At 35.1% G+C, this 22,706-nt stretch overlaps 1 protein-coding gene across 1 annotated transcript in view; it reads right to left on the reverse strand.

Annotated features, from left to right (window-relative positions):
• The window catches only part of LOC128238210 (nuclear pore complex protein Nup205-like), a 79,693-nt gene that overhangs the window by 55,665 nt on the left and 1,322 nt on the right, over positions 1-22,706 (reverse strand). The window contains exons 2-9 of the mRNA XM_052953868.1: positions 15,093-15,235; positions 13,717-13,888; positions 11,518-11,736; positions 10,089-10,174; positions 9,326-9,551; positions 8,057-8,221; positions 7,681-7,793; positions 2,402-2,464 (exon numbers count right to left, since the gene is read on the reverse strand). Of these exons, the coding sequence (XP_052809828.1) occupies positions 2,402-2,464; positions 7,681-7,793; positions 8,057-8,221; positions 9,326-9,551; positions 10,089-10,174; positions 11,518-11,736; positions 13,717-13,888; positions 15,093-15,235 (1,187 nt within the window). The remainder of the gene's footprint in view (positions 1-2,401; positions 2,465-7,680; positions 7,794-8,056; positions 8,222-9,325; positions 9,552-10,088; positions 10,175-11,517; positions 11,737-13,716; positions 13,889-15,092; positions 15,236-22,706) is intronic.

Here is a 22,706-nt window from a genome sequence, read left to right on the forward strand (position 1 = left end):
AGGTTCACATGTCTGGGTTTGTTGAGAAAGAGTTCTCTGATATTCTTTTTAATAGTTAAATATTCGCTCGTTTACGTGCAAAGATTTATGAACAGTTATCAATGAAGTTTTATAAGTGCATCCATGTTCCAAAAAATAATGAAAACACTTTTATTTTTAGCAGGGTATGAATACATTATAACCAAATAACTATGCCGCCATTTATTGAATAAAAATTTGAAAGGTCGAATGTGTTGGCAAAACAATTGCGGATAATCATTGGATATAAAACATTTTTCTTAGTTTAACCCTTTAGCGCATGTATACGAGATAGGCCGACATAGCTCATTACCAGATGTATACGCATTTGGCCGACCGTATCCATTACTGGATGTAAACGCATGGCCCGCATATTTCAATAGGGTCATTTCAATATTTCAATTTTGCATCTTTCTTTTTGTAAACAATATCCCGGATGTTTATAAAATTAAAGTTTAACCTTTTGTCTATTGATTTTCCCTTGAAAATATCGTCTGCTAAATTGAGAAGGTGTTTATACTCCCAATCGCAGGTGTGATATCCCATTGTGACGTAATAAGACCACGAGCTAAGTACTGTATGGAATTTCCCCCAAATTCATTGATGCGTAAATCATTAAATATATTACGTCAGTTCAGTTTACCATTAAAATCAATTGAGATTATATTTACTTAAAGGTAATATTTTGTTTACAAACAAAAGAAACAATTAGTAAATGAGAAAATGATGGGTAAATTTTCTGTGAAGCTTATATAATGTCCATCATAGTTTTGGCTGTAAAATAGGTCATGTGCAAGCGTTTTGTTTGATCTAGATCTTTTTATTCATACCGGAAAATCATTTATCGGCTTTCTTTTTTTGTAAACAATTTTATGAGGGGGCAATAAAGTTAAACAGACACCTTGGACTGGATCTCTCAGCTGGATGACACCGGATATTCCTGACATATTTCTGTGTATTAATACACAAGAACATAAATTGTCGGCTTTTTAATCCAGATGGGTCTTTTTTATGATAGGGGTAATAAAAATTAGATCGATCCCAGCATTTTATTACCCTTTGATTTAATGCAATTATGACATTTCAAAGAAATGTTACAAATCCATCTTGAAAATACATTCACAGCTGAAATAAAATAATTTAATATTTCATCATTGACACCATTTATTAGATAATTTAATTATCTATAAAAAATGAATTCACATAAAAAAAATTTGGACACAATTATTTGGAGTAACATTGATTTTAAGGTCATACTGCTGTATTCATTTTCTCATTTTCAAATATCCAGAAAAGTACCTATGCAGATAAGGACTGCTTATCAGTAAGATGGCTATTGACTGGGAGGTGTAATCTGGCCACTTGTCTATGTGCTAAAGGGTTAAGAGTGTGTTTCATGATATATGGATATTCTGTTTCTTACTGTCAGAGACCAGTCTGTTTTGCTTGAAGACAGGTCGGTTTCCAGGTAATAATGAGGACAACACTAGTATGTTGACAAATTTTGAGGCGTGGGTGGGGTAAAAAAAAAATCAGTAAATCTGTAAATTGTTGTGTGAATTTTCAGCGAAGTTTGTATTATATATTACAACAACTTACAGTTCAAAATACATTTGAACGATGATATAACATTCTATTTATGTTCGAACAGTTGTTTTTGTCTGTAATTTGTTTGGTATGAGAGCAAACATGCGAACATTCAGCTTCAAGATCAAGAAAATTTGTAAAAAAATGGGATAACCATTTTTCTAATAAACAGTAAGTTTAATTTCCAAATATATCTTTATTTAATTTTATGTAACATTTCTTTAAATTTCAAATATTTTATTTGCAAGCATTTTCTGGTTTAAAAGTGAAGTGTTCTGCTTTGATCAAGGGGAAGTAACTACAATGGATTTTAAAAGTAGTTCTAAAAGTTGATATTTTCACTCCTTATTTTGCAGCGAAAATATCTAATTGATATTTTCACTGTTGTTATTTCACTGATTAAACCCCATATTTCATCGAAAAGCATGAAAGAAATAGAAGTAAATAGTGAAAATCCCAACTTGCCCTAAAACTTTAACAAAACACAATGAACCCTGAAACTTTAACCCAAGTTCCCAAGTCAATCAGGGGCCATAATTTGTATTTTGGATAATATGTTACTTCATTGTAGGTTGGTCCTGGACACCTGTGTAAAGTATTCCGTGAATTAAACGAAGGGTATTGGAGTTAGAAGTGAAACCAACATGCCTGAAAACTTTAATCAGACGCTGACGCAGTTGGCTTAGCGAGTAGTATAGCCTCCTTATTCTTTGAATAGTAAAATAGTAAATAAGTGGTCCAAAAGGCTCTACCATGTCGGCAACATTATTAAATAGACAATGTATTTGCCACCTACCTTCAGTGGCAGGTGATATATCAAATCTGTGGTGATTCCATGCAGTCGCCGTAGGTAAAACTCCTGGGGAAAAGAAAGTTTTATTCATATTCAAATACAATATTATAAATAAACTATTGAGGCATGTTTTTGAAAAGCAAAAAACAATAGTGCAGTAAAGCTCATCTGGGTTTTTTAGCCTAACTGAACAAACATTAAATCCAGAGCTAAGGGCCTAGTTTTCAAAAGCATAGGACAGTTTTTAATTAAGTTGACCAATCTCAAAATAATGTTTCTTTTGTACAGTTGAAGTCAATACCTACAAAACATTTAAAGTTATAAAGGGTGGTAATGTAAGGTTTATGGTTCATATGTGCTGCACTTCTAAAGTAAACAAGAGATGTTTGTCAAACATTATGCCCCCCCTGAGCGCCATGTTGTCAGGATTATATGGACAATTGAATGAAATATGCATGGACCGAAATGACAGCTGATTTGTTGCTGTTTTAAGATTATGTACATTAAAGTGTGAGGATAAAGTGTGTTATGACCGTCATGACCTTTGACTCTATGAACTCAAAATCCAGAGTCATCAGCTGGTCACCAGAAACCTAAATGTCAAGTTTGAGGGCCATGGGTGCAGGCATTGTCAAGTTATCACAAGACAAGTTTTTTTTCGTTCAAGGTCACTGTGACCTTGACCTTTGACCCGATGACCACTTAAATCATAAGGGGTCATCTACAAGTCAGATGCAACTCCAAGTTAAGTTTGAAGGCCATGGGTTCAGGCATTGTTGAGTTATCACTCGGACAACCTTTTACCATTCAAGATCACTGTGACCTTGACCTTTGGCTCTATGAATCCTAAATCAATAAGGGTGATCTACTGGTCAGGCTTAACATCCATGTCAAGTTTAATGATCATAGGTTCAGGCATTGTTGAGATATCAGTGGGGGAAGATTTGTTAACTCTTTTGCGTTAAAGGTTACTGTGACATTGACCTTGGCCTGATGACCCCCAAAGTCGATTGGGGTCATCTACTGGGCAGGCCCAACCTTCATGTCAAGTTTGATGACCATAGGTCCAAGAATTGTCAAGTTTGCTTTCAAGGTCACTGTGACCTTGACCTTTGACCCCTAAAATCAATAGGGGCCATCTACTGGTCAGGCCCAACATCCATGTCAAGTTTGAGGGCCATGGGTGCAGGCATTGTTGAGTTATCACTTGGACAACCTTTTATCATTCAAGGTCACTGTGACCTTGACCTTTGGCCCAATGACCCCTAAAATTAATAGGGACAATCTTCTGGCCGGGCTCAACCTCCAAATCAAGTTTGAGGGCCATGGGTGCAGCCATTGTCAAGTTATCACTCGGATAACCTTATACCATTCCAGGTCACTGTGACCTTGACCTTTGGCCCAATGACCCCTTAAATCAATAGGGACCATCTTCTGGCCAGGCCCAATCTCCAAGTCAAGTATGAGGGCCATGGGTGCAGGCATTGTCAAGTTATCACTCGGACAACCTTTTACCATTCCAGGTCACTGTGACCTTGACCTTTGGCCAGATGACCCCCAAAAACCATAGGGGTCATCTCCTGGTCAGGCCAATTCTCCAAGTCAAGTTTGAGGGCCATGGGTGCAGGCATTGTTGAGTTATCAATCGGACAACCTTTTACCATTCAAGGTCACTGTGACCTTGACCTTTGGCCCAATGACCCCCAAAAACAATAGGGGTCATCTACTGGTCAGGCCCAACCTCCAAGTCAAGTTTGAGGGCCATGGGTGCAGGCATTGTCACGTTATCACTCGGACAACCTTTTACCATTCAAGGTCACTGTGACCTTGACCTTTGGTCTGATGACCCCCAAAAACAATAGGGGTCATCTCCTGGTCAGGCCCAACCTCCATGTCAAGTTTGAGGGCCATGGGTGCAGGCATTGTTCAGTTATCACTCGGACAAGCTTTAAAATTATTTTACCATTAAAGGTCACTGTGACCTTGACCTTTGACCCGATGGCCCCCGAAATCAATAGGGGTCATCTACTGGTCAGGCCCAACCTTCATGTGAAGTTTGATGACCATACGTCTAGGAATTGTTGAGTTATCACTCGGACAAGCTTTGGTCTACCGACGGACCGACCGACCGACCGACATACCGACATGCCTGTGCAAAGCAATATACCCCTCTTCTTCGAAGGGGGGCATAATTAAATAAATATATAATTAATTAAAGGGCAATAAGGCCACACCAAATTGATATTTCGTTCCTCGGATTTACCACTCCTATTTTTTTGAAAATGTAAAAAAAATATTTATTTATTTTTTTGTACGCCCGCACCTCCATTTTGATCGCCAAACATTTTTTTTTCAGGTAATAATTTATTAAAAGGCTAAAAATAATCAAGTATAATTTTTTACGCTAGTTTTCGTGTTTTTTTAAAGGGAAGTTACCGATGCGTAGTGTTTTTATACTGTATCTCGATCGGTTTAGCATGGGTTTCAATAAATTCAATCAAAATGGCAGCTTCCGGTATAAACAATGTGGCTTGAAGTTTGGAAATTAAATTGTATTTTTGACAATAAATATGTTTTGAGCATGCTTGAAGTCATTGTTGATCGTCTCATGCACTAAAGGATCATTATTTTAAGCAATCATTATGCAATAAAGCATGTGTATCTGAGACTGGTAAGCGATTATATTGCGTAATTAGTGACTCGTTTTGAATGGAAATCGGAATGATCAACTTAGTACTATTTTATTCAAGTCATAATACAATGGACCAAAATTTTACCTCGTTACGACGATGCTGAAGTGGAACATGAGTCATTGTTTGGTCTAAATTGATGTATCAAGCTCATTTTTGATCAAATTCTGACAAAACAACAGTTTTGAACATATATATCTTTTCACAAATAGCGATATAAACACTGGACTGGATATACATCAACATAAGTAAGCCTAAGTTTATCACCTTATATTTTGTTTTTATTTGCAGCATAATCTGGGATTGTAATGCACTTGTCAATTGTAACCACTGCCCCGCTCACCCCTCGCCCTTGTTCCAGGGGTATACCAGGGACAGCAGAGGCAATGGGCTGTGTTTTTACCTTTCAGGTGGCCCTGCAGTGCCTAGTGAATGTGGTTTTGTCTTCATACTTAAAATAGTCGGGAATGGGCCTCGCATAGGTATCCGGGGTTGCGGGGCCATTTGGCGGGGATTTTACCAGCAGTGTGTCCCTGCAGGTCGGGTATTTTACCCGGGTTTTGAGAGACCGGAAGTCAAAGTACCCGCTATTTCGGACTGGGGGGGGGGGGGGGGGGGGGGGGGGGCATAAACAATTGGCTGGTGCATAAAAACATCTAAATAACCAAAAAAAGTACAAAAAGTACTCTGAAAATACCCTTGTTCTTTTTGTTTTAATAAGCACATGTCATTGCATTTCCTGTGATAGTAAAAACAAAATTTAGTCTATGTTATAAGGAGTCTGATGTTTGATGATGCCTGTGTAAGTGATCATTTTTTACAAATCCAAAATCAATCCTAAATTATGTCTAAATACAGTTGCATATGATATTAAACTGATTCAGGTAGATTTATATAAGTAGTTTCAAACTTTTTACTAAAAGCAGGGTTATTTATTATTATGAATGATCGTCATATTAAAGTACGTTTTAATTATATAAGAAATTAGATTTACCGTAATTCACCTAAGAGTTCGGACACTCTAAATATTCGGACACCCATAATTATTTTCCAAAATAATTTATTTTGCGTACCTAATTTTCGGACACCCAAAGGACATCAATCATAACTTTTACAGTTACCAAGTTTCACAGACGAAGATTATTGATTTTTATCTTTACAATGCCTGGCTAGATTACCTAACTGTATATACCACTGTGACAAGTTAAGGAAGTGTGATATATGTATTGGAGGATTAAAGAAACAACAAGGGCAATCAAGGAATTAAGAAAACATATATGTATTGGAGGATTAAAGAAACAACAAGGGCAATCAAGGAATTAAGAAAACATAGACAAGACATGTTTGTAAAACGATCTGCCAATAAACTTTCAAACTTGTACCACACTTAAAGACTGTAAGAAGCAATAATTGTACAGTTATACATTAATCCTGCATAGCAATGTCCATGCTCTCCACGAGATCCTCGTGGGTATAACTGTAAGTTGTGTGACGTCACACAGTGTGACTCTTTGATCTGAAGCCGATAGAATGTGTTTATTCAATTCATGTATAAAATGGTGTTTTAATTAACTTGATGAAGGATTTACACTTATAGGCGTAATAAATAAGTTTATGACCATTGATTACTACGGATAAATTAATAAGTGGTAAAATGCAAACATGAAGAAAAAAGGCAGGTTAAACAAACATGTGAATAAAATGTAAAAATGGTAATTTTCTATGTATTCGGACAGCGAAAAAAATAATTAATTTAAGGTGTCCGAACTCTTAGGTGAATTACGGTATCCATATAATGTTTGTACTAAACGGATGAATAAATAGTATGTATTCCGACATTTTCCAAATGTCCATTAGAGGTTCAGTTCAAAATGGCATTAAAATGGGTTCAAGGGCAATTATTTTGAACAATCTTTCTTATTTATATTGAATATAGGGAAAAATATATTTTTTGCTCTTCGCTCGCTTCGGTTTTTATGAAAACTGAAAAAAAAAAAAAAAAAATTTTTTCGCTCGCTCGCTCCAATTTTTTTTGGCAAAAATCTGAGGAACTAAACATTAATTTGGTGGGGCCTAACTCCCATACACAAAGTAATGTTTCTTTTACACACCACTTATCCTCAACAGAGTCAAAGTGTGTATGATGAAGTTTGATGTCAATACCTCAAAAAAATATGGAGTAATGGAGAAAACTATACTTGTACCGATAACCCAGGACAGTGGTCAGACAGACTGACATAATTGTCATAATATTGACAGATGTGTCAAGGTGATTCTTATATAGCCAACACCACTAGAGGGTGTGGGTATCATTATACCGCGTATCTGATACAGTTTGACCAATCTGATGGTGAAATAACGAAAACTTGAATAGGAATTCATTTTTATATCAGTAACAGTAGAATTATTTTAAGGCCTACAAAACATAATTGAAAATTTCTCTTTTTAAAACATTTTTTTTTCACTTTCTCATCTGTAAACAGGTTGCTTTCAGCTATTTCTGACCATATAAGTATCAACTCTGCCTTTAACTCATAGATCCAAGTGTATCTATGTGAACCTATGATACAGTGCACATGTGCTCCTTCCTACCTCCTTATGTAGTTTGTTGACAGAGATGACAGACTTGTGTAGGAAGGAGAACACATTCCCCTCTATAGCCAGGTCAATCATGGCTTCATCTTCCTCAAAATACTCCCCCGCACCTGCAAATATACATGTACACACCAAGTGGAAAGGCAACCAATAAAATCCAAGCTTCTTATTTCTACCTTTTTTGTCATTAACTTAAAATATGTTACGTTTAGAGGAATTTTAAACACATCATTACATACCAATAACATCAAAAGCCAACTCAGCAATAGTTTACCAGATAAATGTTGCAAATAATGGCATGGCCAATGCTGTCATACAATTGTAGATGGCAAGAGTCTACAAATGAACAAACATTAATATGTTTGATATATACCTGCAGCCTGGGGGTACTGGGATAGCTGTCTGAGGGTGACACCCCAGGCCAGCTGGACCACGGCACGGAGCCCGGGGACCGCCCATGCTGATCCATCTCGTAGCTCCTTGTGGATGTCCTGAATGTACGCTGGGTCACTGAACACTGGCATTCCCACTGTGGTATCTGGAGGGACATGATCAAACATAAAAAACAATACCTTAAAATTCAATTGATCATGTTCAAATATGTTTTTACATAATGGAGACACAGTCAAACCTGTATTAAGTGGCCACCTTTGGGAAAAGGTAAAAGTGGCTGCTTACTACAGGTGGCCACTTAGTCCAGGTTGGACTTTCCTGACACTTTGGCTTTGTTCAAACAGATTATGTATCTTAACCACCACCTCACCCCACATTCAGTTCCATTAAAGAAAGTTGAATATTAAATATAAAGGTAAAAAAAAACATTATTGCAAATTTACAAATAGAATGCAATAGATAAAAATTAATACATAGCATAAACAAAAAACACCTAAAATGAGTCCACACAACTACATGTACATGTTTAAGTTCAATGTTTAAAGTATTCCGTCATTTTCGTTTGCGTCACTTCTGTCTCTAATATAAATTGCATTTACATTGTTCCGACATAATCATGTCAAGCATGTCACTCTGTGAGTCAAAACCCATGAATACACAAGTTCAATGAGTTCCTCAATTTTCCTCTGTCTTTTAGCGTTTGGATTTGAATTGTTAGCAAAAGCAAGAAATTGATTTAGTCTGTCCAGTTCTTCTTGCAGTACTATCATTTTCTAATAATTTAATACACGCGACAGGTTATTTTAGGGTCAAACACTTCCGATTTGTTTTATTGTCAGCCATAATTAAAATTCAAAAGAATATCACGAACAATGCAATGTAAATATCTGTTTGTAGAAGTATAACGCTGTGCACTTTGAAAATTAATACGGAAGTGAATACACATCGTAACTCATTTCACACCATCAGTGGCCGCTAATTAGTGTTTTATAGCTTCACGGGGACAAATATTAGTGGCCGTGGCCTCGTTAGACAGTTGAACGCTTAATGCACATACTTTATATAGTAAAAACGTAAGGGGGCAATTTGGAGTGGCCCGATAAGGCAGGTGGCCATTTAAAGCAGGTGACCGTTCAACCAGGTTTGACTGAATATGTAAAATGTACAATGTCACGTAGCAAATGATCACAATTTTTACATGTGATTCGATGACCATGCTGTTCGCTCATCAAACAATAAAATTAATCACCTTCTGCATCCTCTCTCTCCAACACCGATACATCAAAGCAGTAGAGGAGGGCCATAAGTAAAGCAAGAGTAACAGGCCTTAGAGAGCCGTCCGCAGTGATGGAGTTGTCTCCCTTGAGATGGTTGATGAGCTGGAGTGTGTCAGTTCGGCCGAGTGGTCGCTGGCATGAGAGGCTGAACAGACACTCAGCACACGTCACCTCAATCTCCTCGTACATGTCTTGTACCTGAAACAAAAATACATGTAACAGTGAAACATCTTGATCAGGGAAAACAAGTTATCATGTCGAAATAAGTAGGATTTAACACTATTACTTAGTATTGATCTTAATCATAACATCTGAGCTGATACAATAAAATACACTTCATCATCAATTAGTTTATATAGAAAATTTCAGCCTAAATCTGTTGCACAATGATGGTCCCTTTAAGCTGCACTCTTCAACAACTTTTTTTTTGTCTTAGAATTAGCCAATTTTTGCGTAAATGTCTAAAGAACGCAGTTTTTCATATTTTTGGTCGAAATTTAATGTTTTATGGCTAAAAGCGTTACTAAAATCTCACTTTTCGGGCACTTTTTAGAACGATTGAGTCTATTCTATTGTAAGTTATCTTATATGACTGAATGGAAGGCATTTATGCCAAAATCAGCTGATTCTGAGACAAAAAAAATTCAGAACTATCAATCTGTGGGAGTGCAACTTTTAACCTTAACTATACATATACCAGGAATGTAAGTACATAGGTTGACATCTGGGGCTTACCTGTTTCCTGTGTTTAGGTGGACCAAGTGCTCGGTTGTTCTGTAGTTTGTCCAGTTCTGCAGTAACAGCCATCCCCTTGAGAACAGCTGTAACACACAGACACAATGCCAAACAGGAGCGCAGCAAGCAAATGCCAATGCATGTTTATCCAATAACATACTTGTTAACATACTTGTTCTCAGACATGCAAGAAGCATATGATAATTTGGCAAATATCAAGCCAGAGCTGTCATGGGCCTGGCATGTCATGTGGACACTGTCATAGTCAGCTTGTGTACTAAGGTTTATGTTCATACCTTAAGTGGCTTTGTGGCCAACATTTAAGTCTTTCTATGACATCCAAGCCAATAATACTACGCTTTTACAATAGTAATCAATTCATTAACTTTTTTTCTTCCCAAAACTGACAAGCTTATAATTCACAAAAGTCTTAATGACATGTTATAAGACGATAGTGGTTATAAGACGCACCAAAAAAATCCATGTAAAACTCGAGGAAAAACTTTTAATCTATGTTATGGGTTATAGGACGCATTGAATTTTTTTTTTCGTGAAAATGGCAATGGTTATCTTAAACCATGCAATACTAATACAAAGCAAAATATTCTTTGTGACAGTGTATCGTAAACAATAACCTGTTGAGAATAAAGTTTTGTAAAGCAAAAATCTTACATTGTATGTGTTTGTTTGCAAAATGTCAACACCAACAGGAAAGTATAAAGAACGTGGCAAAGTGCCAAAAAAAAAACGACTATAATCGCAACAGTTTGTACTATTGGTATGTTAAACTGCTTAAAGGCAGTGCAATATTCACACCTATCTTACCACAGACAAAATATATTTTGACAGTGCACAGCTATTCTTCTTTATAAGCATGTTTAATTATTGTTTTAAACAAAATAATATTGAATAATGTTATTAATAAAAATGAAAAATTTAAATAATAAACGTTTTACGATTAACTGTATCCCGATCTTCAAGTGCCGTTTTAACTCTAATAAAACTCAATCAGGATGAGTGACATCCCATTCTAAATAAATCTAAAAAAAACATTTATTTCTCTGAAGAGTCAATTTCGGCATGAAATCGACTTCAGAAAAAAAGGTCAAAAGCTTGTTACTGTTTGTAAGACATAGGCATTTTTTTACATCGAAATCAGAGGGAAAAAAGTGTGTCTTATAACCAGTCATTTACAGCATCCTTTGCCATGTTGATACGCACAAGTGAGTTTTATGAATTTTAATATAATACATCAGCAAATTCTACAAGGCCCCATCACTATAAAGAGACAGAACAATCATTCCAGTAGGTCCTTTGCCTAGGATTAAGCAGGATAATTAAAGAACTAGGAGATTAAAAATACAGTTAAGTTACTAGCAATGAGGCTGCAGTTATGTCGCAAAATAACTATCTATTAGAATTATCATACTAAGAATTTTGTTGGTAAGATTTTCGTCCACGAGGTTCAGTATGAATGTGTTTGTGATGTGTGTAAGGTCAGGTGGCAGTCCCAGCGTGAAGGTGCGCCCCTCCAATGACAGGATGAGAGTGCGTAGGGCGTTGAGAAGGCTCCTTCGACCATCGTAGTACAGTAGCACTGCCACCAGGCCTCGTGTCAGTCCTGGGAAGTCTGCACGATTCTCCTCACCTGGGGAAAATCAGTAACAATCAACTAAAAAGTGTGCAACTTAAATTTAAAAAGCTGTCCCAGTATGTAAATCAAATGTTAAATAAGAAACGCCGCAATGCGACGAAACCAGGTTTTTAATGATTGACAGAAGAACTTCAGCCTGTGTCTGTTTTTCTATTTTTAGTAACAGTGACCTTGACCAAAGGGACCCGAAATGCAATCCATTGAAAGGTATCCATAAACTCTTCCTTTATACCAAGTTGGGTCAAGATATGTCATCCCTCACTAAAGATATTCAGTTTCAACCATTTTTTTTTATTTTTAGTAACAGTGACCTTGAATCTAGGGACCCCAAACGCAATCCCATGAAAGGTATCCATAAACACTTCCTTTATACCTGGTTTGGTCAAGATAAGTGGACCCTGACTAAAGTTATTCAGTTTCAAATATTTTTTTTAGTAACAGTGACCTTGACCTTGACCCTAGGGACCCCAAATGCAATCCCATGGAAGTATCCATAAACTATTCCTATAGACCAAGTTTGGTCAAGATATGTCAATCCTAACTAAAGATATTCAGTTTCAACTGTTTTTCTATTTTTAGTAACAGTGACCTTGACCCTAGGGACCCCATACGCAATCCCATGAAAGGTATCTTTAACTCTTCCTATAGACCAAGTTTGGTCAAGATATGTCAACCCTAACTAAAGTAATTCAGTTTCAACCATTTTTCTATTTTTAGTAACAGTGACCTTGACCTTGACCAAAGGGACCCCAAACGCAATCCCATGAAAGGTATCTATAAACTCTTCCTAAAGACCAAGGAAAGTCAAGATATGTCAACCATAACTAAAGTTATTCAGTTTCAACCATTTTTCTATTTTTAGTAACAGTGACCTTGACCTTGACCCTATGGACCCCAAACACAATGCCATGAAAGGTAACCATAAACTCTTTCTATAGACCAAGTTTGGTCAAGACATGTCAACCCTTACTAAAGTTATTCAGTTTTAACTGTTTTTCTATTTTAGTAACAGTGACCTTGACCTTGAACCTAGGGACCCCAAACGCAATCCCAAGAAAGGTCTCCATAAACTCTTACTATAGACCAAGTTTAGTCAAGATATGTCATCCCTAACTAGAGTTATTCAGTCTCAACTGTTTTTCTATTTTTAGTAACAGTGCCTTGACCTTGACCCTAGAGAACCCAAATGCAATCCCATGAAAGGTATCCATAAACTCTTCCTATAGACCAAGTTTAGTCAAGATATGTCATCCCTAACTAAAGTAATTCATTTTCAACTGTTTTTCTATTTTTAGTAACAGTAACCTTGACCCTAGGGACCCCAAATGCAATCCCATGAAGATACCCATATACTCTTTCTATAGACCAAGTTTGGTCAAGATATGTCAACCCTAACTTAAGTTATTCAGTTTCATAGGTGAGTTTGACGCCGCCCGCCCGCCCTAACAACGACGTTCGTCATTCTAATAACCAGGTTTCACTATGTGAAAACCTGGTTAATAAGGGATCTTCCATTATATTCATAAAAAAGAGTTAATTTTTTTAAATATTACCAACATATTTACAATATTTAAAGCCACTTCTAGATTGTTTTAATGTACTTCTATTATTCTACATATGTATTGTGTGTGCTTTTGTTAAAATAAAACATCCATTCCATTGGAAAAAGTCCTAAATTGCAATTATTACTGTACAAAAAAGTAACTTGAATAAAGAACACTTACAAGCCTGTCATGGTAACAATTATGAAAATGAAAAATGAGTTTGTGTTAGTACTGCTAAAATACCAATCAACATCTTATGATGTTATGACACATGACCATTTTCAGATGATAAAAATAAATTGGGATAGGGATTTTTTTTTCCGGGTAAACTAATTTGAATTAGGAAAAATAGATTTTGGAATAGAGTCAATATTTGAAACCTACAAAAGGACTGGAAATTTAGTAAGATTCATGGTTAAAATTTCTATACCAGCCAGAAGCAATTCCAAAGCTGCAAATTCATTCAAATCAAACAGATCACTAAGGATAATAGCTTCCTCAATAACATCAGAGGGAAAAGTCTGCTTTCTTTGCTCCCCATGTATTAGAAGGCCCACAGTGTTGGATTTCTTCACAGCTTCACGATGGGTAGGATTCTTTGGCTAAAACAAATATACCGGTAGGTATTGTTATACAAATATGTGTTACACAATTCATTCTCAAAGATTTTTCAAGTTCACTAGCCCACTGAAGTAAACAATCTTTGAAATTTAGTGTTTCATTCAATAAACACTTTAAAACAACATTAATTGATGGTTACTTTAAGGTACCGTATTTCCCCAACTATAAGGGTGATCCGCTTAGTTTTCCGTACAGCTAAAGGTTCATTCATATTTGTAGTAAATTCAAATCTATCGGCCATGATTTGAAGGTTCTCAGACGAGGATTATTGATCATTATTTTTCCGATGGGTATGTTCTAACCAACTAAGACGCAAGATTGCATTCATACAGTAAAGACTGACATATTTAAATACTAAACATTGCTATGCACCTATGATCTGTACACAGCTCGTGCTGTGACGTCACAAATTGTACCGTTTGACCTGCAGCAAACAAACATGACACATTCCATTACATGTGTTAATAAGTTAAATTTTTTGCAGATGTTTGTTTATCTGGATCTCAGTTGAAGGGACTTAAATTAGAAGAAATAAATAACTATTGATGATTGTGGATAAATCAATGTAACGATTAATGGAATGTGAATTGAAACCTGCCAATTAGTCAGCATGATGTACGCAAAGCCTTATCGTAAGGAAAAAGTGAGTTTTATTTTCGACATGGAAAACAACACAGTGAACATATTTTCAAAATATTTTAATTATTAAGGCACATAAACAAAGTGTTTGAACCGATATGAGGCATTTGCCAATTAGAAGATATTGAGTGTTCACTGTAGCGAAATAAAGCAGATGGTTGTCTTAATCTGATTGGTGTGATCTTGTCTCTTTTATTGGGATGTCATCAACAGATAATAAATCGGTCAGACAAAACCATATGTTAATTATTCCTGTATCTGACTATTAGTTCTGATTTTTTATAGCCCCCTACTTTAAGGTTAAAAATCTGGACCCAATTTCCCCATCTTATAGTCGAGGAAATATGGTAACAAAGATAAAAGTAGGCAGATGTTTTGTGTTTACTAGAGTACTATTGGTTCTAACATAAATAATTTCCATTACAACTAAATTCAATTAAGTATTTTGAAAATTTCTAAAAATTTCCATATCTTTCTTCTATAAATAATTATGTATAAACTGTATCAAAATAATGTCTTTTGAAATTTTTTATCTTTAAACCATACATTGTTTTTAAGCAATGACAGGAAATCTGTTTTGTGTTTCTTTAACATCACTTCCAAGTCGTGGACGGCATCTGTCTGTCGACGGTGGATAGCCGACTCCACAACAGCTTGAAGATCCTTGAATGGGCTCCATACCCGTGCAGCTTAAAAGAATGCAGTCTAATAAAAGTTGTGTACAGACGAACAATCCATGTCCATATGCACAGCTACAGATAAGGGTTGTAAAGGGTGTCAATACACTTTAGAAGTCACCCATTACGACATAAAATCAAACAACTGTTCGTACCTGTTCGATTAAAAAGGAAATAGGGTGTGAAGTTCTTCCAAGTATTTTTTATCGTTTTACGCTAGCGGTTTTGACAATGCTAAACCGTAGGGCTGTGTATCGCCGGACAAAAGGCGATCCGATTCGAATCGCGATCTTTGACCTGCGATCCACAAATCGATTCACGATTCACTTGGTTATAAAGCAATACATAATTTGAAAGTAAATGAATAATGAAAGTATAACAAAAGCTTCATTTTTGTTCAGTTTTCACTTTTTTGTCAGCCTTTACATCAAATCCGAAATGTTTCCAGATTTTAGAAGAATAGGAAGCTGGGTCATTTCTATATAGCGCTGGATTTGATGTTTTGTTGACTTTGAATTGCAGACGAAAATACATGATAGCTGTACATAAGTTTCGCATTTTATTTTATTATTGTAGATCTCCTTTATAATTTATTTTATGCCCTTGGAGTTTTTATTTCTTATTTCTATATTTGTATACTTTTTAAAACATTATATTCCCTTAAAACCTTGACAAGAAGCATTCTTCATTCAAACACCACACACTGAATTGAATGCTAGCGCTGTATGAATTAACTTTCGGTTGCGTCAGTGTAACATATTTCGGAAAAACACTGCATTATATATTTTTTTAAAACAGCCAAATTATTAGCTGGAATTTAATTAAATCATTTTGTTATATTCTTTTATTAAATTTTGCACTTGAATCGCGATCCAGCGATCTCAGCACTGGCGAGTATTTGTGGCGAATATTTTGCTTTGACTAGCAATTACTCCGGTACTTGGGTACTCGTTACAGCCTTACTAAGCCGGAGACTTATAGAAGGTTGTTAGCCAAGAAATCAAAGTGCATGTAGTAAAGATGTTTTAATTAATCAGGACTTGTAATTAGCTGAGCAACATTTTCAATTTTGTGTGAGTTCTTTTATCATTTGTACTACAAAGTTCATTAAGTAAAATAAGTCAATTTTGTAATTTAATGTATCAGTACACTTTAGAAATGGCCATTACACTTTACTAGATTGCATAAGGGTGTAAAATACACTTCAAGTAAGAAAGTTATCTGTAGCTCTGCATATGATACAATAAAATGGTGATAACTCAATAATGAAGATGCTCAGGACCTACCTAAACTCTAGAGTTTTGATTTTTGACAGTTACAAAATGCCTTTAGCCTTACTTTCATAGCTACATTCCCTTTTTTTTAATACTACATGATGGACCTTCTATAAGCTTTAGTTTTCAAGCAAATGATTTGCATGTCATAATTAAATAATGTCAGTCACTTTGTAAAATGTCATATCAAAACATATTTGTTTTCTGTTTATGACTAAATATATGTATGTGTATTTCATACAGTACACTCAACGAGTTAGACCCACTTTCCTCGCTCACTCCGAGGGATAAAGTCGATGATCGCGGGTTTCCTCCGAGGGTAAAATTGTTGCCCTCGCTAAAATCCCCCCCCCCCCCCCCCCCCCCCCCCCGAGTTCCTCCGAGTGGCTGGCTTACCGCCGAGTTTAATATGAACAACAGCGTTGAGAATCGTTCGATTTTATGATCCCGCGGCCGAACTCCGAGTCTAATCAGATAAGCAAGATATCATTCTTGTTTAGAAGTTATTTATTTTTATGCTATATTCCACATGTTTACTTTATGCTCATATGATAACAGCCTAAGACTACAGTAAACTGTATGAGAAATTATATTTTCATGTATTACATTGTGTCTACGGTAAATGACTGTATTTTTATTCAACCTGTAGACTTTACTCTAAAAGATAGACTAACCTGTACTTGTATACTATACAGTATCTTTACAAAGTAAAACTAATAAATAAATGCAAGCAAGTGTATTTCATGTTTATATTTTTTAACTCATTTCCCAAATTTATGAAAAAAAGAGTATGATTAGATATTTATATTGGGTCTTAGCAAACATTATTCATATTGTGCACAATTAATTACTATTTCAGCATATTATGTTTCAAAAATATGCACTTCACATAGATATGATGACAAATACGTGATACAGAACAGAACATTTGGATCAATATGTGTCTATTTACAGTGTCTTATGCAACAGGCTAAGTGAGGTGTACAACAACTAAATTATTTGAAGTCAGTTATTAAGCTAAGTGTGAACCGACTTAAATCTTTCTTCAAAGGATTATTATTCAAGGATTATTGCACAATGTGATAATTTAGATGCCCTATCTTCTCTAATTTATAAGTCTTTTAATATGTGAACATAATTTTTAATATATTTAAAAAAATGTCAACAAAAATTTAATGTTGTCTCTTGAAATCAGTTTATAAGCATAAAATACGTCATGGATAAGAGATTTGTCAAATGTCGGTGTTTTTGATTGAGAAACAGAAGGAATATTACCTCTGACTTGTAAAAACAAGTTTATATTCAGAAGAGCTGCTAAAAAACAAGTCGGAGTAAAAGTGCAGACGACTGCAGAATTGTATCAGGGTTCGAATTTAACTTTGAGGAGCACTCGCAAAATGAAAAATCAATTTGCAATTTTATTATTTGCTTTATTCACTTATAATACTGTCAAATTAAAGTATAAATTTACACCTAAGACATATTATGAATATTAAAAAGTATCAATCTTGACTGATTCGACTACTAAAACATGTTGATGGCTTATTCCATTTGTGGGGTACGGAAAAACTCATCTAATGCTGGCAGCTTTTTGATAACAAAGCTGTCCAATAATTTGACATTGTTCACTTTGTATATTTACCCTCGCCATCGGGTAATTTAATACCCATTCGACAAGCACCCTACAGATATCATTAAGTCTGTAAGTATTAAAATCAATAACATTATAAATTTGAAATAAAAAAAGCAACAGTAAATGTAGCGTGGATACTTTGGACCATGAAATATATCGATCGACGAAGTCTATTCATTTTGACAGTTGGGCGAAAATATATTCAAAGGATGATGGGGTTTACATATAGTGCGCGAAAGCGCTAAATTTAGCCAATGATTGAACAAGGTGATAACGTCATTCGTATTCACTAAATGTATACAATCGTAACAACTCGCCCATCTCCAGCAAGCTTCGAGATATCTTGATACTAGCCGAGGAGTTCCGATTGTAAATGTATAATGCACGCATCGGAGCCTCCTGGAAAGATTTGAGATAAAACTCGGCCTTTTCCGTATTTGTTCTATTTTTCAAAACTTACTAGAGCGTGACTCCGTACTGTCTTCTTTACTGTATACTGGTAGTGTAAACATGCCACTTTTAGGCGGTTTACACTCGACAACGTAGCGGAGTTAAGTTCATGTTTATTCTACTTTCCTTTTAACATTTTGTGGTCTAGAAAAAGCCACTCGCAGAATTTTGCGAGCTTGAATAAAAGTCACTCGCAATTTGTAAATGTCGCTCGCATTTTGCGAGTATGCGAGTCTAAATTCGAACCCTGTGTATATGTCAATTTTCCTGCCAAAATGTGGTAAAATTTTATACACTGTAGATAATTAATAACACCTTGGAAATGTTGATTTCTTTAATGCTTTGACAGTTTTATAATGTCTTTGATATTTACAAAAATGCTGATTAGTAGGATGCCAATTAACAAAGAATGCTGATTTGTGGTCTTTTGTTCCGTACTGGTAACTTAGCAACGATCTTGGCTGAAGTGTGAAGTGATTTGACAAGTTGTTTATTGCACCATGTTTCTCAAAGTGACAGATTAATATGGTACTTTAGCATGGTTGATAGAATTTTGAGGTTTTTAAAGGAAAATTTAAGGCCAATTGTTATTATTTTGAGTTTTTTTAAAAGAGATTTCAATAACAGTAGATTTCAATGGGAAGGCAGTATGGCGTTAGAAGGGTCTGAAAAGCAGTATATTTTACCTACCGCCGGTAGAGCTCACATGTATGGATTAGCAATCATGTAAATGTAATATATGTTAAAAATATTACAACTTACCTTTAAATATGATTTTTAATAAAAAAAGGACTGTGGACTATTTGACCAAAATGGGGGCGTTTTGTCAAAATTGGGGGCTTTATGACCATTTGTTTCCAAGGGCTATTTGACCAAGAGTGTGGGGGCTATTTGAAAAAAATGAGGGTGTTTTGACCAAATTGGGGGCATTTTGACCATTTTTTTCCAAGTAGTGGCCAATTGACCAAGAGTGTGGGGGCTATTTGACCAAAATGGGGGCGTTTTGACATGGCAGCTATTTAACTTGGGGGCTATTTGACCAGGTTCCTGCACATGCACTAATGCAGTTTACAGTACAGTATTCAAATAGCCTTGTTTTGTTGGGATTTTGGTGCAACATAATGTATCGTAAGAAATGTATGCAAATAAACTAACATAACGTAACATCCTGTGTGTTGTTATTGTATGTATCACTTCAATAAAGGAAACAAACCTACACAAAGTGTTTTACCATGATCATCTCAAACAAGTTCGAATAATTAAGTGCTCTTCTTTCAATATGTATCAAATCGCACAATTTTGACAGCCTAGGCAAATATCACTAGCAATATTTAAATTTCGCTCACACTTCAAGTAGACGAGACCAAATTCGAACCCTTGTAATTCAATATAACTCAGGACTTAACAAAATCACAGGAATTTGACTCAGTGTTTGGTCAAAAATTATATATTAAGTCATTATATGACCAAAAACTGACAAAAGACAACAATTTCGGACAAAAACCTGGTCACTTATACTATCAATAGAGAAAGGACCGGCACTCCAGACGTGCCCAAAATCAGGTAAGTCAATTTTTCTTTTTCACTACCGTTGGAATCTAAACATTCTGTACATTTTTGAAAAGCCTGTCCATAACCTTTGTAATGATATACAATACTTGACACTTCTTTCTGAAATAAAAAAGAAATCGGGCAAACAATCATTCCTGTCAGTGCCAAAGGTGCTCGTCACATCGCCTGGATACAGTAATACATTTTTACTTTTTTATTTTTTTTAATATTTTTTTTTTTATTATTTATTTTGGTCAAAATAGTGATTATATGTCATTTTAAAAAAAATATTCCACAATTTTTCATGAAAGAAAATTAGTATAATATATAAATAAATATAAGGTAAACATGTGCAAAAAATCATCAATTCCAAATGGACCTAATCAATAGAGCATAGTTCCTAAAATAATTAAGATAATCTAATAATCTTTACTGTTCTGATAAGGTAAGATTCCCATCTACAAGAAAAATGTAACTTTTATGCTAGTAAGATTGACCTTTACGGCATATTCAAACAAAATGCACCGACCAGAAACTGAAATTCGCCATTACGAAAGAACCAGGAGGTTGAAAAACAACAGATTTTTTCCCCCCTAAAACACGTTAAGAACAGACTGACATGCAAACTTTGCGCATGCATTACAAAGAGAAGATTAAAATATCATTCCTACCGATAAAAACTCGTTGAGTAAGACGCAATTTATCCAAATAGAACGTTTTTTGTTGCAATATTTCTACTTTCACTTTGGATAACATTAGAATATTTTCCAGTAACATCATTAAAACAAGGAAAGTTGATGGTAGCCGTCCAATGAAAACGCTTCTTGTATTTAAGTCATAGCAGAGTGCGCGGTCAAGGTCAAAATTGCAAAAAGGTGATTCGAAGTGAAAGTAGAAATACTGCAACAAAAAACGTTCGATTTGGATAAATACGCGTCTTACTCAACAAGTTTTTAATGGTAGGAATGATATTTTAAGCTTCTTTTTGTAATGCATACGGAAATGTTGCATGTCAGTCTGTTTTTAACGTGTTTTAGGGGGGAAAAAATCCGTTGTTTTTAACCTCCCAGTTCTTTCGTAATGGCGAATTTCAGTTTCTGGCCGGTGCATTTTGTTTGAATATGCCGTAAAGGTCAAACTAACTAGCAGAAAAGTTATATTTTTCTTGTAGATGGCAATCTTATCTTATCAGAACAGTAAAAATTATAAGATTATCTCAATTATTTTAGGAACTATGTTCTATTGATTATGTCCGTTTGGAATTGATGATTTTTGCACATGTTTACCTTATATTTATTTATATATTATACTAATTTTCTTTCATGACAAATTGTGGAATAATTTTTTAAATGACATGTATTCACTATCTTGACCGAAATAAATAAATAATAATAATAAAAATAATAAAAAAATAAGAAAATATTAAATAAGTATGTATTACTGTATCCAGGCAATGTGACGAGCATCTGTGGTCAGTGCGATTGGGTCACGGACACTACGGACCATGGACATTACGGACCAGACATTACGGACCAGATTTAGGGACACTACGGACCAGATTTATGGACAATACGGACCATCTTCAGAAACTTACGGACCATCATTTATAATGTTTTTAAACATTTTTTTTAATTTATTCACTCATTGGTCTTAAATTTGTTAATAAATACTTGAATATTAGTGCTCAGTATGAAAATTATCTTTAATTTAACTGAAAAATCCCAGGAAATCCAATGTTAAACATCAATGTATTTTTAATAAAATATTATAATAATTTGAATAATAATGAACGAAATATGTGTTTATCCTATAATTGTAAATGTGAATATTAATGTTTTCATATGTGATCGATTGCTTTCTGAAATAAACTTTAAATCGTCATATTTGTTTGTTTTCCGTTTCATCTGTTTTAATTGAAAGGTTCAGTCAGTGACCAAATGGTTGGTTTCAGTGCAAGATGGCGTCACCAAAACGCTCGACTCGAGCCGAAAATCAACGTAATACCTATAATTATGATAGTTTCTTGGAATTTAAACATAGCCTATCATATGCCTACCTACCTAGTGTGTATTTACATATCCATATTTTCCTTGAAACTGATACCGCTTTCGAGAACACTTCTGCAATGTTTCCAACATGTACACAATCCGACTGGTAGGTTACACTTCCATTTATCATTTTGGCTCAGATTTAGTAGAAAATGAGATAAAAGTTCGGGAAAACCGCATAAAACACTTAAGTTTTGTTTAAATATAACAGGTACGGGTATTTGTGAACAAATATATTAATGATTTTAAAAGATATGAGAACGAAAAGAAAATGATAGGTTGCAGCTCCGATTTTTACAAAGATAGGTTGCAGTTGCATATACTGGGCAGTTGCCTAATTCCGGATCAATTTTGAAGTTTTCTTAAAATACTGTCGGAATTACTGAAGTATAGGTTTCCGTCTTGACTGCGAATTCTTTGACTTTTTTTAGTGTCCAAACCAAAAGTATATCCTTTAACTTTTTTACTTACGTTTGAACAAGATCAACAAATTACACTCGACTGGTTTTTAATGTCAACATGCCATA

This window comes from Mya arenaria, chromosome 6 (assembly GCF_026914265.1).
Source record: "Mya arenaria isolate MELC-2E11 chromosome 6, ASM2691426v1".
NCBI classification, from domain to species: Eukaryota; Metazoa; Mollusca; class Bivalvia; order Myida; family Myidae; genus Mya; species Mya arenaria.